General features: G+C 34.1%; 2 protein-coding genes across 2 annotated transcripts in view; both read right to left on the bottom strand.

Moving 5' to 3' along the window:
- LOC128240381 (transcription initiation factor TFIID subunit 5-like) overlaps nucleotides 1-18,827 on the bottom strand; it is a 37,154-nt gene that overhangs the window by 5,597 nt on the left and 12,730 nt on the right. The window contains exons 3-12 of the mRNA XM_052957015.1: nucleotides 15,115-15,238; nucleotides 14,164-14,282; nucleotides 13,593-13,774; nucleotides 6,643-6,734; nucleotides 5,967-6,086; nucleotides 3,686-3,831; nucleotides 2,928-3,065; nucleotides 2,007-2,088; nucleotides 1,181-1,292; nucleotides 146-259 (exon numbers count right to left, since the gene is read on the bottom strand). Coding sequence (XP_052812975.1) covers nucleotides 146-259; nucleotides 1,181-1,292; nucleotides 2,007-2,088; nucleotides 2,928-3,065; nucleotides 3,686-3,831; nucleotides 5,967-6,086; nucleotides 6,643-6,734; nucleotides 13,593-13,774; nucleotides 14,164-14,282; nucleotides 15,115-15,238 — 1,229 coding nt within the window. The remainder of the gene's footprint in view (nucleotides 1-145; nucleotides 260-1,180; nucleotides 1,293-2,006; nucleotides 2,089-2,927; nucleotides 3,066-3,685; nucleotides 3,832-5,966; nucleotides 6,087-6,642; nucleotides 6,735-13,592; nucleotides 13,775-14,163; nucleotides 14,283-15,114; nucleotides 15,239-18,827) is intronic.
- On the bottom strand, nucleotides 7,832-11,586 carry LOC128240002 (major facilitator superfamily domain-containing protein 3-like). Its single transcript, XM_052956479.1, has 4 exons — nucleotides 10,669-11,586; nucleotides 9,858-10,005; nucleotides 9,264-9,388; nucleotides 7,832-8,197 (listed from the first exon to the last, which is right to left on the bottom strand). Exons 1-4 carry the CDS (start codon nucleotides 11,420-11,422, stop codon nucleotides 7,875-7,877), a joined length of 1,350 nt encoding a protein of 449 aa, XP_052812439.1. The 5' UTR covers nucleotides 11,423-11,586; the 3' UTR covers nucleotides 7,832-7,874.

Here is an 18,827-nt window from a genome sequence, read left to right as displayed (position 1 = left end):
AGTTCTAGGAACACAGTGACCTTGACATTGAAGCTAAGGACCTGGGTCTTGGACACAACAAATCATCATCTTATGGTGGCCAATTCAAGGTCATTTATTAATGCCTCATAAATAAAGCAAACAAATTATCATAGGAGATTCTTACCTTATGACCAGTAAGTGTCCTAACACAGGACCCGTTCAGCACATCAAATATCCTGACAGCACGATCACTGGAACCCGTGGCAACGTAGTTTCCATTCGGATGAAACTGTACGCACTGAAATAGAAGATGACAGTTTATAATCCTTAACATGATTGTCCAAACACAGGACCTATTGGAAACATTGAACATCTTGAAGGCGTGATTACTAATAATGTAGGACCAAAGTTTCTATTCAGGTGCAGCTCCACACACTTCAGTAAGAAATACACAAAAAAATCGTTTTAGAAATTGTCTTATGATTCCTCAGTCATTCTTTTATTATTTTTTTTTTATACAAATGAATGTAACTGAAAATAAGATATAATTCCTTCCCAGCCATAACCATCATTAAAGCAACACCTTCTGATCTGGCAAGTATATTTGTTTATATTCATAAATTAAAAAAAAATAACTACCACCTTGAAAGCCTCCCATTACCCTACTACCTGACAGTTACAACTATCGATGAAATGATGGCTTTGTTTTAAATGTTCCAATAACCTTAACAATCACAATAAGCATCATTCAAATGTTGACAACTTGTTTGTTTCAATGTTGACAAATTACACCACAATTTTAAATGTTAATACAACCATCTAGTTGTATCTACAGTAGTATTATGCATATGTTCCCTGACTTTAGATCTAGAGTAACCGGGTTCGAATCATGCTGTCAGCAGAATTTTTTTCATTTCATTCGATTTTACTTTCTGATTTGTTTTTTACCATTCCATTTATGAATTAATTTCATTCTAAGCTAATCATATGATTTAAAAAAAAATTAGGAAAGTTTTGTTTTTCATTACATCAAAGCATCTGCTAATGGGTCTTTAATATCTACACTGAAGCCTCACTTTGGTATCTAAACTTGTACACAAAATCTAATTTACCTCAACTTATTATTCTAATGAAGTTCAAATAATTTTCAATACTAAGCAAAAATGAAGACAATGATATGTCACCCTTAAATTATTTTTTCAAATACAGAGCTTCTTACATCAACATCAGCGTAATGTCCAGCAAATATTCTGACAGGCTGGTAGTGGTCTGTTGTCCACAGTCTGGCCACCCTGTCATGACCACCGGACACAAAATAGTGACCATGGGGGCTGAAATTGGTAAAAGGACAATTGTCCAGTGGCCATGAGGTCTGATAAATAACCTAAGTATTTTACCTTAGAAATGGTCCTGACATGGAATAAAGCATGTGAGGATGAATGGCTAACTAAATTAGAATCTTAAATGTTCTGACAGTATATATCAACAATAGAAAACTATTAAAACACAGAACAATTTACTGACATTATTAAACATTATGATACATTACTACAGTTTTCTTCATAAGCCAAAAGAGATATTGGTATATAAGTACACCTTATTTCAACTTGGGTTTTAGATCAAGATTTATAGGAAGGTGCTGCACTCTGTCCATTGTTGGTATCACCCTTTTGCCCACTTGGGGACAAGCATGTGCACTCTTCTGCCTTCAGAAAATTGAACTTGTTAGGTAATCAAAAAATTTCTTCTTTGTTTTGTTTAAAGGCTTATTTCATAATTATAAAATAGATACAAACTTAATATATCTGGCAGTCAAAACCTAAAACTACTCCAATCAATTACATTTCTAACAAAGTTCTGATACAATGAAACAATGTGCCTTTTTCACTCTTTTAAGCAGCTTGTCCCTTTTTGCAGCATCCCGCTGTTTCCAAAACCTAGTTTCAACTTAATACCTTCTTAGACTACCGGTACATGTTTAAAGAATGAAAATGCCTGTGCCCATGGGATTCTGCATAATGGAAGCCATGATGTTTGACTCTCACCTGAATTTCACATCCCACACAGGGGTATTATGGCCTTTATAGGATACAAGATTGGTCCATGTATGGAGACTCCAGAGACGAACTGAAACAATAAGTAATTCAAGTGTGACAAACAGAAGCCAAATAAGGAAAAAGCATTTATTCACTGATTTTGCACTTAAGACTTATTAAGACATAATACTTGAAACATGTTCGTACAGTAAAGAATATGAGGAAATAATAAGTTTAAATTAAATTATGTCAGTATAAGTTTACTTGTTTTTGACAAGTAGAAGTCCTCAGAATTACTTCACTTGTTTATTCTGAGTAAGATCTGTTTTAGTAAATTATATTTTGTAAATCAGTACCAGTCTGTGCTAAAAACTTCCTTTTTGCTCTCACTTATTTAGACGCCAGACTCATTGGCATTTTTTATAAAATATCCTTTTCCAAGTTTAATCCAACAATTAAGTTTTAGCATGAAATGTGAGGAACAGGTACATAACAAGACAGTTGTTTTTGGTTATCAAAGACAGATGTCTCCCACCATGTTTGTAGTGGACAAGACACATCATTTCAATATTGTGAACATTTGTGCCAAATAATTTCAAAATCCTTTAAGCCAGTTAATAGATATGGAGCGAACACAAAATAAAGACATATGACATCTGCCCTCTAAGTGTGACCATGACTTTGAACCGTCATCGTTGTTGCATGCACTCTGCATGTGACTTCTCAATATTGTGAAAATTTCTGACAACTTAATTCAAAATCCTTTAAGTGGTTCAAGAATTATGGAGTGGACATGATCTATGATCGACAGACAGATAAGCCGAGCAAATACAAAATGTCTTCCCATTTATGGAGGGAGACATAATATGGCACATTCATGTATGATCATTGATGCATATAATACAATTTTTTCTTTGAAAAAGTAATTACCTGTGCCATCTTCGGAACATGATGTGAGGCTGCTTTTATCAGGAGAGAAGCTGGTGTTAAACACTGGGCCACTGTGACCTGTCAGCATTTTACAGTCTTCAGCTGTCCGTTCATCCATCATGCGTTCTAAGACATCATCTGTATAAGATAATAATGATAAATGAAATCAATGATATGTCGGGCAATAGTTATGATATTATAACAATGCTGCTGTCAAGGATAACTTTTATCTGGCAAGAAGCTTCAATTAAACATATAATGACAAATGATTTCATGATATATCTTTTGGAAACAATAATGTTATTATAACAGTGCAGCTATCTATGGTAATTTTTATCTGGCAAAAAGCATCAATGAAACACAGGGCCACTGCGATTTGTCAACAATTTGGCCAGATCGATGGAACTTGCAAGATGTATGCATTTCTATCAAGTTTCATATGATTTTTTTAAAACTTTTCTACCTGCTTTTTTCAACATACCGGTAAAACAAATCACAATAGCTTCAAATAACCCATCCATTACTAGAACCTTAACCACTTAACAAGCTGCGTTCAAACTGGTGAAAGATTGCAAAATTGCATAAATGTCCAATAGAATTTGGTTGATCATGTTATTGGCTGGAAAATTCCACTGTTTTCTGACCTTAAACAAGTTAGTTAAACACAGTTTCATCACCAATAAAAGGTTTAAACAGTATCTCAACTTCTTCTGTCTTAAGAACAGATATATAAACATATCATTGTTACAAACACTTACCAGCATCTTTGTCAATGAGTTCCAGCTCATCCATTTGTTTCATGACGCGCAGTTTGTTTGGAGTGAGGGACCAGATTTTGATGTTTGAGTCACCGAAACATGTACACATCAGGCTGGAGTCTTCCGATATGTCTATACCCGTGATTCTGTAATAATGAAAATAAAATGTTAAAAGTGCAAATAACAAGTGGTCGTTAGAGAACCAGCGTTCCCTCGAGGTCGGAGCTTGGTCCCGAACTTTTTTCCTTCTATTTTCATATAAAATATACCCACGCTGCATGGAAATCTAATTATGTCGAGCAGTCGAGCAATATCCTCGGTCCCAAGTACACAAATCGTGCACAAAACCTTATGGCTCCCTCGAGGACAAAATTTCACACTTTTTCCCGAACGCGTGTTCCAAAATAAACAATCAATTACTAGGTGTTAAAATTTTCACAAGTTGTAAATATTGCAATGACAGTTGAAAGGCAATTTGATAAGGTGTGAAAAAATGTATTTTACTGTTAACGCATGACCGATATTAGTTGATATGGGCATTTGAGACGATAATTATGAGAAGTTAATGACGAGAAGCTAACGCTTTAGATGTGGTCAGAAGAAGGTTCTTTGAATTCACTGCCGATGCTGACCGTGATCTTCAGATGCTCTGTACGCTGTCACGTCACATTACGATTGAACAGTTTTGCGAAACCGACAAGATGCGTCAATAAAAAATCCTTGATTTTGCGAAACTTTAATCTGACTAATGCCACAATATGGACTGTCATTCAAATGTTGCTTGTTACGAAAATGTGCTTTTTTGTTAAAATAAACATTTCTATTTATTCATTTATTGTTTTATCTTTTGCGTTTTAAATTTAGTTTACGTCAACCTTTGAACATATTAGCGATTTCCACAACGCAACACATAATCGGTGTCTTAGTAAACAGTCTGTTTGACGACTTCAAACTTAAAAAACAATGAAAGATATTTCATATCAAACTGGAAAATTGAAAATCGGGTAGTTCGAAACATCGGTTCCCTCGAGGTTTTGGCTCGGTCCCTGGACACCTCGAGCGATCGCAGTTTTACTGTACATATTAACAGGTGATAATTGTAAATCCTAAAAGATAGCAAGGTGTGTCTATTTGGTTTTATTTCACCACCCACTAGTTTCTGACCTTTTCATTAGAAAAGAGAAGTCACATGGTGACCAACTATTTTTCTAGTGTATCAGTTATGTCAATAGTCAACAAAAATGGCCGCCATTCATCCATTCTTATATTATAGTTTTAACATTTTTGCTCACGAGAGGTGGTCATTGAAATAAATCAGTTATAAGGTCTGTTACTGACCCGCTACAGAAACATGGCTAAACTAACGCCCCCCCCCCTATAAATTTCACAGACACCCCCCCCCCCCCATGTTTCCGTAGTGGGTCAGTAACAAACCAAATGACTAATAATAAGGGATTCATGCCTAAAGCAGGGTAAAGAAGCTTGGACACCTTTTAAAAGTTCCAGCTATTATATTCATATCTAAAAATACTTCATACAGTTTTCGTTGCAAATATCAAGACATAGCACAATCTTTACAACTGCACAATAGTCGGAAGTTAAAAGCTCTCAGTCCTGATTTTTAGGATAATCCTGAAGTGTAAAACCATGAATATCAATCTAGAATCTACTGATATGTCTATACCTGGGATCATGTTATTTGGAAAATTGCTTACAATGTACAAAATCCAAATAAAATATGCTCGCAACATGTCTTAAAAAAAGTCTGTGATTATCACTACTATAAAATTTGCCTTGTACCAGAATGCACCATTCTTGGCTTGGAGCATTGAGTAATAATTTGATTTTGTTACTTTTTATTCGAAAATAATCACTTAAAACTACATAGAGTTAAAACTAATTGTACATCGTAATAGAAAAGAGCGCAGCTGAGCAAAATTTAATGCCAATATTTGTTTCTGTGTTGTTGTTTTTTTTAGTTGAAAAGGGGGCATTACTCACTCGACCCAATGTTATGGGTCTTGAATATCATCTCTAAAACATGTGTAATAAGTTTCATGTAAATATCTTGAACAGTTTTTGAGTAACGATCAAGGTTCAAGTTTTTGCAGGATGACGGTAACAATGAAACCACGATTATGACAATGCTTAACATTTTTTCTTACCATATGAAGAAAAGAAAAAAAAAAGTGTTGACATACTAATATACATTTTAACATTTCTCAGTCATACAGTAAACTGTTATTGGGAAATATCATTGTAAGTTTATCATTACACCTACCCCTGAATGGCATTATGGAAGGTATAGAAGCAGATGGATGGCAGGGAGGTGGGCCCCATCTTGACCCTCTTTAGGGCCTCTCTGTAGGCATTCACTCGCTCTAGCTTGTCTTGGTCCTTCCTGAAATATGGGCAAACATTATGCAAGCTATAAATGGTGAGTAGGTGGGCCCCATCTTGACCCTTTTAAGGGACTCTGTAGGCATTCACTCTCTCAAGCTTGTCATGGTCTTTCCTGAAATATGGGCAAACATTATGCAAGCTATACATGGTAGGGAGGTGGGCCCCATCTTGACCGTCTTAAGGGCCTCTCTGTAGGCATTCACTCGCTCTAGCTTGTCTTGGTCCTTCCTGAAATATGGGCAAACATTATGCAAGCTATACATGGTAGGGAGGTGGGCCCCATCTTGACCGTCTTAAGGGCCTCTCTGTAGGCATTCACTTTCTCAAACTTCTCATGGGTCTTCCTGAAACATGGGCACACCAAAAACAGTGATATATCATTTAATATGAAAAGTGTAGACAGTAAGATTTGGCCTCTTCCCTTTCTCCATCACAGAGACTAAAACATTACAGTGATAAACTTTACTTCTGATTTCAGATTAAGGATTATTTGTTTAAAGTTATTAAGTTTAAGATCATTGTGCATAAATAAGATACAAACTATTTTTACTCACAGTTCTGGCATGGGTATCCGGTTTGTAGCTGGTGCGTTTGGGTCATTCTTTGATTTCTTTGTAAGCAATGGATCTTTTTTCTGCTTCTTTTTCTAAAAACACAAAGTATTGTTTAAATAACTGCTTGCAAACAACTTAGCAAAACATGCTCTGCAAACAGTTTAACAAAACATTGTAGCAGCTCAATCAACAACTTAAACAACGACTCCGGGAGGTCAGTTTCAACTCTTCCGAGAGTTTTGTTTGTCACCATGCCGTTCTTTTTGTAATTCAATAAGCCAGCTGAAATACAACAAGCGCAAACGTTCATGTATAATGGATATTTTACAAACGTCCTTAGTAATAGGTTCCTGGTGATATGTAACAGAATGGCATTATTAATAGTAACAACACTCAGTATTCAAATGGTATACAATTCTTTATATAAAGAGGATGAATGCCTTTTTGCAGATACCTCCTGTTGCCATATCTTACAATGTGAAGTTTTGCCTGGTTAGTTCAGCTCTCGATTAACATAAAAATGAAAATGCTATTCAAACTATTTAGAAATGGATATTCTTTGTAGCAATTTCAGTGCGAAACCCAGTTTAAAATATCAGTATCTGTGAAAAGGACTCTTACATTCAATATGGAAATTATTTCTTAAATTGAAAAATTTTAGTTAATAAGTTAACATTTTGCATGATCCTAAATGTAATTTTCTGTTTATATCATATAAAAAGTATCTTTATATTGCATACAATTTTTAATGCTATTCATGTATGAAGTCACATCAAAAGTATAGAATAATGTTTTTTCATGATGGCGACTAGATTTAGGATATAAATGGACTCACAAAAAATCAAGTGTACAAAAGTAGTGATCACTTTCCCAGGATAAAAATTACTTAATGTTATATGCAAGTACAAAGGATGTACATGCTTCAGCTCAGACTGTTTCCTCGTCAGGGAAAAGAGGGATATGGTCAAAACTTGGCCAACACATTCATGCAAAAATAATGACTGTAGTGTAGAAAATGGTAGACTCAAGGTAATGGGGATCTTACACCTTCACAGTAAGTTTTAACCTTTGTACATTCATGTACGATTTTACTATAACATGGAACTGACATGATGTGCAGCACAGATGAACCATGTATTTTAAAGAGTTTTAACTGTCACTCATTAACAAACACGCATCTTATTTTCATTTTACGTCTCACTAGTAAATGAACTCAATAATCAAGATCAGTATCATTTTCTATTGCTTTTATTTCCAGTATTGTTCAACATTTCTCTCAAACTCGAAGGACAATTCATTAAAACAGGCAAGACCAAAACAGCCAATATAACAAACAACAGAAAAGCCAAAGAGTATCCAAATGTGTCCGCAAATGAACCAATCAGAACGGAGAATGTCAGTTTGCCCAGGACTTCTGCGGTTGCCATGGTAGTGTAATGGCTGGCCTGAATTGCACTTGGTGACCTTTGTGAACAGTACATCATCAAGGTGAAGGTCGTTGTTGTGACTACACCACTGCCTAGCAACATGGTACACATTAGTAGCACCACAATTCCTGCAAACATATAAAACAGGTACGAAATCATAAGATGGTTGAATCAGGTTGATTGATATAATTACTTCCTTTCTAAACGATCTGCAAAAAAAATTGTACATGCATGATACTAATGTAAATTTCTTCATCATTAACCAATTTCATGTCCGTACATTTCCCAACATTTTCTATTTTACAAGCATACATGCCATATCCCCCGGCGGGGGAAAAAATCCCCCGGAATTTCGATCCATCCCCCGATCTCCCGGCGGGAGATAAAAATCCCCCGGAATTTATAAGGAAAAAAAAAAAAAATTGTTAGAAATTTTACATCAGGCATGAATGACAAAGTAAGTGAAACCACAGTATGTGAGTGAAACTGAATGCAAAGAAACAACTCCACGAGGGTGAAATGCCAAAAGGAAACATATAACAAGTGATCAATTATTTATTTATTCTATTCTCTTATTGTCTGAAAGTCATCAAGCTGATAGAATTAAGCACATTTTTTTAAAAGACTTAGGACGAAGGTAAATTTAATTTAATTGTCTCGAAAACATATTTTTCCAATGACATATTTTGTTCTGCAAGTGCATTACAGTATGACATGACAGTGTATCATAAGAATGTGATAAATCATGACATAAAATAATTCTGTATAATGAAAAAGTGAAGAGGTTTTTAAAGCAAACTATATGTGAATACATTTTTTCGTACTTGCGTCTAAAAATACTTAGACCTGCTAAAAAAATCCCCCTGAATACAACCAAAATCCCCTTGAATTTTCAGCCTTTTGAACAAATCCCCCTGAATGGTCTCCAGAAAATATGGCATGTATGTACAAGGTCAACTATTTTCAAACCAGATTACATATAAACAAGTCTATTTAAGGCAACAAGGCAAGCCTAATAAGTATTCCATGCAATTTTCTCAAAATATACAATACTTTCATGCTATTTTTTGTATTTTTCTATTTTTGAATAAGAGAATAAATAATGGGGGAAAATCTTATAAAGTACCAAGTACTTTTAAAATGTATAAAGTTGTGACACCTAATGGCTCAACCTAATAGAGTAAACCAACATACCAAACATGAGCTTATTTTCGCCATGAATATCTCCCACTGGCCATGAGATAATGGTAGCACTCAACAGTAGTAGCCAGAGAATTCTGACCAATGAAAATCCAAGAATGGCTCTGTATGGACTTATTCTGAAAACAAAAAGATGCATTAAAGATTTACACCAAATCGAGAAAATATCATATTAAATCAAGAAGCTTTGATGTTACATTACGGTTTGGCCTCTTAAGTTGTTCTTATCATTTCAATTTGAGAAATATAAACTTTTTATCTTTAATGCCAAATTTTTTTCCTCATATGTGCTTATCTTGACCACTGAAATGCCTTTTTATTGTAATTTTAATTCACACCAAATAAAACAGAGAAGTTCAATGCATATGAAACCTAGAAAATATTATTTCATTTCCCAATACATGTGCATATATTTGTACATTAGCAGTTTATTTTTAACGATTTTTCATCACTCCATTTTTCCCTTAATAATTGTAGGATAAAATTAGAATTTAAAAAGCAAATAAGCTCACAATTGTTTCTGTTACTGACAAAATACTTGATCTTTATCAAACCATTCCACAACCATAATTAATTAACTATACTAACTTAAACCACGAGACCAGCCAACCACCAAATAACGAGCCAAATATAGACGTGGCCTGTCCTACTATGCCTGTCCAGAACTCTACAGTCGAAGCTGAATTTCCATGATCCACCAGGAATAATGGTACCATTGACAATGACCCCTGCTCTCCTGGAAAAATAATGAATAACATCTTGAACTGAAACTTGAAACATTTATGTACATTTAGTTTAGAAATTAAATTTTATTAAATTAATGGACACAACTACATATATAATTAATAACATTGGCAAAACATCTTGGGCTGAAACTCAAAATGAATGACATAAATTTCAGAAAATAACCTTTATAATTTATTGACACAACTACATATTTAATTAAATAACATTGTCATAACATCTTGGACTGAAATTTAAAAGAATGTATTTACATAAATCTCAGAAAATTACTTTTATAATTAATTGACACAACTTCATATATACATGTAATAGTGATTATAGTAAGTTATAAATCAGAAACTATAAGTATTAGAGTAAGCACCATTTTGGTGATTCAATGAATGACAAAAACTCACATTTAACAGATACATGTAATTTTTCAAACATTTCAATAACCGAATGGAATTCTCTACATCTATACATCTGGGAGTAGGATTGTTATTAGTCCCAGTATACAAGTTGTGTCCTCTAAGCCTTTTTCAAACCAATTTATCTTGTGAAAAATCTTACTCTTTAAGTTTTTACAGAATGACCCTAAAACAGCTTATTACAAGAGCACAACAGTGAACTCCTTTTACTAATAAATGTCATAAAATATTTTTGAAGACAAACTTACCCAATTTGTAAATCAAAACATATCCAAGAGTCCACTTTGTTTCTTTTGAGCTGAACACAGCTTTAAAGTGTTCAAGTAACCAATGTCTCTCATTTCTTGGCTTTGAAGATCCTTTTTCTTGCTTCGATGTAGGAATATTTTCTTCTTTGTTTTCTTCATTTTTGCCTGGCGTTATTTCCATCTCAAGTTGACTAAATTTCACCGAGGGTACTACTTTTGATACAAACACAAAGGCACAAAAGTAAAATATTCCTACATTTAAGAAAATAGTTTCCCAACGCAGTTTAAATGTCTCTGTCAGCCAAATTAATAATCCACCACTAAAAACTGCACCAATTTTATACCACACAACCTGAGCAATATTCCCTGCGGCAAGTTCTGAAGTCGCTAAAATTTGTACAGCTAATCCATCGACAGCGATGTCTTGAGTCGCGGTTAGAAAATTAAACAGAAATAACACCAGCGCTAATCCATACAAATGATCAGGTGTAGAAAACATTCCAAATAAACATGTCGTAAATAGTCCAAACATACTGTACGATAACCATTTCTTCTTTGTTCCATATTTGTCGACAAATGGTGCCCATAGCGCTTTTAACATCCATGGTATGAGAAGCAGTTTAAAGAATGAAATATTTGATAATGACATTCCATGAGTTCTTAAGTAAAGCGGTAAAAATCTTGACTGTAAACCATAAGGCAATCCTTGCAAAAAGTACAAGAATGCAAAATATGATATATTTCTTGAAATCATTTTTAATTATCCCTTAAAAATGTCTCAGTCTTTTGTTCAGAACAACTACCTTCAAATCATCATTTTAAAACTTTAAAACACTGTTTGACGGTTAAAATGATGGATTTTTTAGGTCATAAATAACACATCATGTACATCATGTATACAAAGAAAATGTCACTCTAATCTACTGTTCATTTTTATTTACAGTTGTTCCCCTTTACAAAAAAAGGTTACACACAACTAAATGTACTGCCAATGAGTTTCAGCTATCTTTGCCATTTTAAACTATAAATATTGCACATGAAAAGAACTTGATAACATTAAAACAAGTCAACAATGGAAATGAACAAGGCCACTGCCAGCTGGCTTATGGTTGAATGTTATTTAACTTTGTTATGTTCACTTTTCCATGACAAGAATAAAACTGCCCTTTTCCTGGTTTAGATGAGCCTGTATCATAAATAACTTAAGGTGCAATCTGGCACAGTATTCAAAGACAATACAGTACATATAAAGTATTGTATTTTGGATACAAACGTCAGTGGAAATGAAAAAAATCTTAGTGAAACACTTTTTTGTACATACTGGTATCTGTATGTCTTGTGTAATTGATATGTGATAGCTATCGAGTCTCACAGTTTCGCCATGAATCTCAAGATTTGGGCAATGACATCACAGTGTAACGCTGACTATATAATTTCTCACGCATTTCAATAAAAAAAAAATTGAAAATAAATATTATGGTTTTATAAATAAATTGGTAAAAACATTGGTTTGTGTAATAGTTGTGTCTGACAGAACCAGTGTAAGTATAAATTATACTAACATATGTATAATTATCACTACCTGATGTCAATGTTAACATCATGGCATTGTCTGCTAGTGCTAGTAGCAAATTTAATGATTTTTTTGTATAATGATGGACTGAAACTGTTGTAGAAAACACCCCAGAGCACAACGCAGACAATTTATCTAGGAATCAAATATATTTTTTGGGGGCAGGCCCCCAAAACCCCCTAGAATTTTTTCTCACTCTTAGGTTCATTTGAGACTTGACAGCCCCGATATGATGGCATTGTAAACAATTGCATAGTTGGAAATGTTCATGTCAACTGTCTGTAATTTGTTTGTTTATGCTACAGGTACTTAAATAATGGAAAACATTGTTCTTATAGATCGTAAATGGTAAATGCCAGCTTTGTTAATTGGACAGATAATTGATGATGGTTTTTCTATCTTAAAAAGGTACTGTGAAATCATTAATGATCATGGGGCATTAATGTTCAAGGTTTTCGTGGGTTGGGTGATCTACGAATTCAAGATCCCACGAAATAATATTATAGACCATTTATTCACTTTTTCAATTGCCATGTCATGTCCATACTCTAGTTACAGAGGCCGCAGTATACATCGTAAATATCCGTCTCACTGTATATCTTATGATCATTGTTTTGTTAATATAATAATATATTATATCTGTCTTATACAAATAAGAAAAACAAATCATTTTAATGTGTATTTATGAACCAAATGACAGAAGCACGTGCCTAAACATGTGCTGTTCATATAAATCTCCAGGTTCACAAGATGTGAGTGATGAGTATCTTTTCTCGATTTTTTTCTTTAATAAAATAATTAATTGATTAAATTAGAGGTTACTAAGCACCCAACGTGACAATGTACAAAACAACGCGTTTAATATACTTATTAAACAAAAATACGTGAATAAATATTGAAATGAGATGATATTCAAAATTGATTTAATTTGTAAACATCAACTATCTTTAGGGATTGTTTACTCGAATAAGCAGACCTTCTCTGTGTTTTCACAGTTTGCAATATTCTTAATTGGCATTTAATGGCTTCGCCTATCTATATTTAGGATCAGGGTACATCTTCTTTTATGACCTTAATTTCCAATTAAATCGATAACTGACATGGATATATGCACTTATTGGCATGTCGTACTACTTTAGTGTGTGTCATAAACAGAGTGACATAGAATACTTAAATCACGGGCCAGCGCGTGGAGATAATGCAGTCGATCTAGGATGATCGCAAACCACAAATTCAAGTACCCACGAAATTGCAATTTTTCGGCAAACCACGAAATTTCATGCCAACGAATATAAATGATTTCACAGTATGTGAAAAGTATTAAATTACATCAAAACATCTCCAATCTCACCTTAGGTTTATCTTCACCGTCCCCACCCCCATCATCATCATCGTCCACGGGGATGTTAATGTCAGGCTCCTTCAATAGACCGTGTAGTATCTTAGTCTTGTTGGCATCTCTCGCGGCCTCCCCAAGTAGACCACCACTAGTCATATCAATCTGATGTTTGGTTCGCGGTACGCCATCAAATACTACAAATGTATATAATTAATACATTTTGCGAAAAGAACTAATTGTGTCAGTACCCAATGGAATACTACAAGAAAGAGGTAAATTTCAGCAAACATTTTCAAAGAATTGAAAAAAAATTGCAACTTTCAAAAGGTGAACATTGTACAAGTTTATAGCGTGAAGTCGATATACGTCATACAGGTCTGGGTAGTTTCATGCAAGGTGACAGAAATGAGTCCAACAGATAATGATTGATTGGAGAGTCAGTGAGCATACCAGTTCATGTAAATACAGGATATCGCAAGCACTTTTTATGTGAAGCTTTAACTTGCATGGGTAACTACAGAAATAGAATTATCAGTAGTTTTACGCAACCTCTTTTTATTGAGATCAACCACAAAACACTTACCATCAATAAACATGTGCTCTTGTATGATGTTGAGGAGAACATTCATGTGTTTCTCTTGAAGGAAACGTTTCAAATGGGTGTAAGAGTCTCGAGACATCTTTAACACAAACTTGCTCGATCTGTAAGACGAGTTACAACCACATTATGATCATAAAGAAATGTTTAAGATTGGTGTATATATAAGGTTCCTCACATTTTCAACTCAAATATGCTTGATCTTTAGGACAAATTTTAATCACACTAAAAAAGACAATTATTGAATTTAACACAAACACTGCAATGATAAAATGCTTTCTTGGCTTGCTCAAATTAAGGATTTATATAGACTTTTTACAAATCTTTATGCCAAACACCAGTGTAAGAATTCGGCCTTGTTCATTTAAAAGTCCAATTCCAATGAGAGACTGTCATCAAATGTACATGTATAGAGACTTTTTCTATGGTGGCAGATAAATGTGAATGTTTTCAATTTTACAGATACACTAAGTTATGTTTTGACTTGTCTGTATTTTTTTTATCATTCGTTTCACATTGTATAATTAAATCAGTGCCAAATTAAAGAATTTTAGAAGGAGGACTATTTTTGGTAAAAAAATTGGAGGAAATCCTGAATTGAAAAAAAGAGAAATCGGATCAAAATGTCTATTAAAATGAAAAGACAGTCCTTACATGTATATAATTGGATATGACAAAATTACTATTCATAGTCCCAGCCGGTGTTGACCTTTCCAATCAAACACTGATTATAACCAACCACCAAAACACACTAGCCGCTGCCAATGTTCACCTTTCCAATACATTTGCAACAATAGCCAATCATTAGGAAAATCACAATTAGATGCCAGTACAAGTTTCTACATACAAAAAAGACTTTTTGATTTCAATGTTTTGAAAACAAGCAACCCAGCAAATCAAAGCCATTATTTTAATATTACTACGCATAATGCTTACTTAAAGTTTTCCATAATCTGACTGCCCTTCATATGTTCAGGTTTGGTAACTGTGGAGAGCTTGTTCAGATCCTCAGCATAGTAGGGCTCCTGGTCCAAGGAGTACTTCAGGAAAAACTTCTTTGCTGAAAATAGAACGATTTACAGCTTTAAAAATAGTTTTTTGACCTTTGAATGTAAAGAGAAATTGACAAATTCTGCACAAATTGATTACATATTTACATTAACGTTGCTTTAAGTTGTTCACTCATAGCAAAAAAAACTAGAGCTGTCACATACGTCAATAAGTTCCTTCGCTATCACGTCTTTTAAGGGTTATTTTGTTTTGTTTTTAAGGAATATTTTTGTAAAGTTAATGTTAATGGAACTCATCTATTGAAATCTCATAACTATGGTTACATTAAATGTTTAATAAAAGGAATTAAAAGTATTACGTCACAGCGCGTGACTCATCTGGCTTGGGGGGATGCTAAATGGAGTTTTTCAGCACGGCTGAATTTACCGGAAATGCCTTTCCGGTGTTCTAGAATCACAGTTATTGATCAAGATCCAGCTGTCAGTACAGAAAACGAATGCTTGTGCTTTTGAGAACACTGGATATTATAAGCGTAATTTGACACTGTATTGCAAACATTTATTCAGATTAATGTATATAAAGTAATAGTAAAGGTAACTGTGGCCTAAATTTGTGCTATCCATCATATGAATATATGTGCATAATATGCCTAATTAAAGCATTTTGTGTAAATAATATAATCTTATCGTTTTAATAGTTGCAATTGTTTTCATATATAATTGTTTTTTCTTAAGAAATTGGCGTTTCTAAATTTGCTAGTACACTCAAAAAATATATATAATAGTGCTTAGTAAGCTTAGCTGCCAGTTGAAATATTTCACTGGTTTCTTATTTGATAGGAAATAAGGTTCATACTGTAATGGCCCAGAATATTTAAGAGTATTAAAAATGAGTATGAAACAGTCTTGGATAATGTTTGATGGATAAAAACCCAATGCCATCACAGTGCTTTATTAAATAGAAATGTATAAAAACAGACTTGATCACTTATTTGTATATGCTATATAGAGGCTAATTTAGCATATATATTTTTAGCTCTGTTGAATGTTGATGTATCTTAAAAATTTACTCAATTACTCATTATGATGAAACCCCCTGAGCGCCATATTTTTGGAAATGTAAGTAAACACTACATCTAAAAAACCTTTTCTTGAAGAATGACCAAGACTGCGCAGCACCAAGACTGGTCAGCACCAAGACTGGTCAGCTGAGGGTAACTTATATATATACTAAAATAACGTGACCTTGACTTTTGGACCTGTATAGCCCAAAATCAATAGGGGTCATCTATTGGTCACACCTAACCTCCAAGTCAAAGTGTTGCCTAAAGCATGGTCGGGTTATCACTCCTATAAACGTTGATCTTCCAGCGGACCTACTGACCGATCTACCGACCGACACGCAATCAATACGGTGCTAAGCAATATACAAATGGGCAGACATTAAGTCTGATTTTTAAAAAAAACAAAACTTTTCGTTGGCCTTAGAATAAGTTTAAATAAAGCACACACATATAAATGCATAACATACTCAATGTAGTATTCGGATTTACCAAATTTTTGTTTAACATCATAATCATTCAACCATGTGTCCTATAAGTAAAGAGAAAATCCTTAAGCCTACAAGCAAATACATGATTTTGAATACAATCATTCAACAATTGTGTTTAATAGCATTCATGCAGCTGGAATACACGACATAATCTTTGTCAAATGCCTCCCCAAACCCAATACAACACAGCTTTTGGAAGAGTTGGCGAGCCCCCTTTACAAAACAATATGGAACACCATTCTGTTATGTCGACCTTACTTCTGATGTATCCACAGACTTAATATATGTACCAAATAATACCGATCAGCCCGTAACATAAAGTGCCTGTATTAGAAAGGGCTTTGAGTAAATCTCATCGCTGCTATTCAGTGGTAATTTTGTTTTGTTCAGTTGTATTTTTGAGTTAACACATAAAACAGAACGGCAGACAACTTCGGTAAAAATAAATAAATAAGTAATTGGGTTTCTTTTTCATATAATTATAGCGTATGTGTCAGTAATTGACACCTTAAGAACTGTCTCCATCATAGCGAAGACAATTCAGGCTACTACAACCAAAAAATATCAGTATCCTTGTCATGAATCAACCACTTTACAACAAGATGAACAGTCAACTTCTCTTTCGTTTCTGCACAATATTTGCAAAAGGATAAGTTAAGGTTGCTAAGTCGATAATTTTCAATTTCACAGCTATTTTTTTCATCCGTATCCTCCTCAGATCCGGAATTCCGGTCGTCTGAGTTATGTTGCGGGTGAAAGCGACATGCCTGTAGGTGTAATACATCTTTAAACAGATATGCGTTCTCTGCGCATGCACGCCAATCCATCGCGAAATCTTAACGCAAGCTCGCTGACCTATCGTTTAAACATGTACCAATACGTAAACCTGTCATAAATATTTGTCAATGTTTTTTTTTTATAAGAGCGTCTCCACAATTTATCAAGGTTCGATGATAAATCGAAAATTGGCGCTGAAACACACTTTATATAAAGCATTATTAGTGCGATATTTTTACATTTTTGAGCAAATCATAAGGCATATTTGGATTACTTCTCCCACAATTAATACATAAATACGTTTCATACTAGCGCCGTCAATAACTTGCAATGGTAACTGCAGGAAAGAGCTGCACTTTATTTAAGGTTGCAATTCAAAAGCGAACAGGTGTTACTGCACATTCACAATTACTTACTTTGAATGGTACCAATTTCCAGCGACACGTTGCATGCAACACTATAACAAAATCTCCACACATGTCACTAACATCTACATGATTCTATGAGACCCTGGCGGAATGTGAAATACATGTAGTTTTATCGTTATCACAAGTGTACTGAATGAGCCATTTGAATCACTGATAATGACTTGCACGATCAGTCATAGGAAAAGAAGTGGGGCAACTTAGGTTGTTCAGTTTTCCCTAGAATTTTGCCCCTAGTCATTTTATCCTTGGTTCTGCCCCTGGGGCAAGGGAAACAATTCATATTTTGAACACTCTTTGAACTGGTGATTTCCTGCCTATTACTCCAAGTCGGGGTCCAAATTATCTGGTCAAGCTGTTCACGTTACAAGTGATTTTCTAGATTGACCCGCTCGCCTAGTAGCAAAGTTAAGCTGAATAATTTATACGTAGTAGTCGTGTTTGTTATAAAGAAGGAGCTCTCTTTGTAAGACATGACACACATTTTTGTTTTGACATGACACACATTTTGTAACTACGAATTCCTAAAGGGTGGTGTGTGTTTATGTTAACTTTATTATGATATAATGTCTTTGATAAAAAGAGTGTTTTTAGCACTCTTACGAACTAATGAAATTTATTTATTAAAGGAAGGGAGTGGACTTTTTAATTAAATATTAAAGAAGCACTCTTACTCCCAAATAAGATTGATGTTTGTTATAGTATTTTGATTTTGAATAAGAGTGTCACGTTAAATGGCACAACCTTTTCTGAATATTCTTTTAGTTCACACGTGATAATCGTTTTAAAAACTTTGACATTTTTAGTCTTATGGTTATAGTCGTCTTCTGATATCTCGCCAACGACAGACATGAACGGATCAGCTAATATATCAATCGAAGTCAT

The sequence above is a fragment of the Mya arenaria genome, chromosome 7, assembly GCF_026914265.1.
Source record: "Mya arenaria isolate MELC-2E11 chromosome 7, ASM2691426v1".
Classification (NCBI taxonomy): Eukaryota; Metazoa; Mollusca; class Bivalvia; order Myida; family Myidae; genus Mya; species Mya arenaria.
This window is presented reverse-complemented; position numbering and strand designations above follow the sequence as displayed.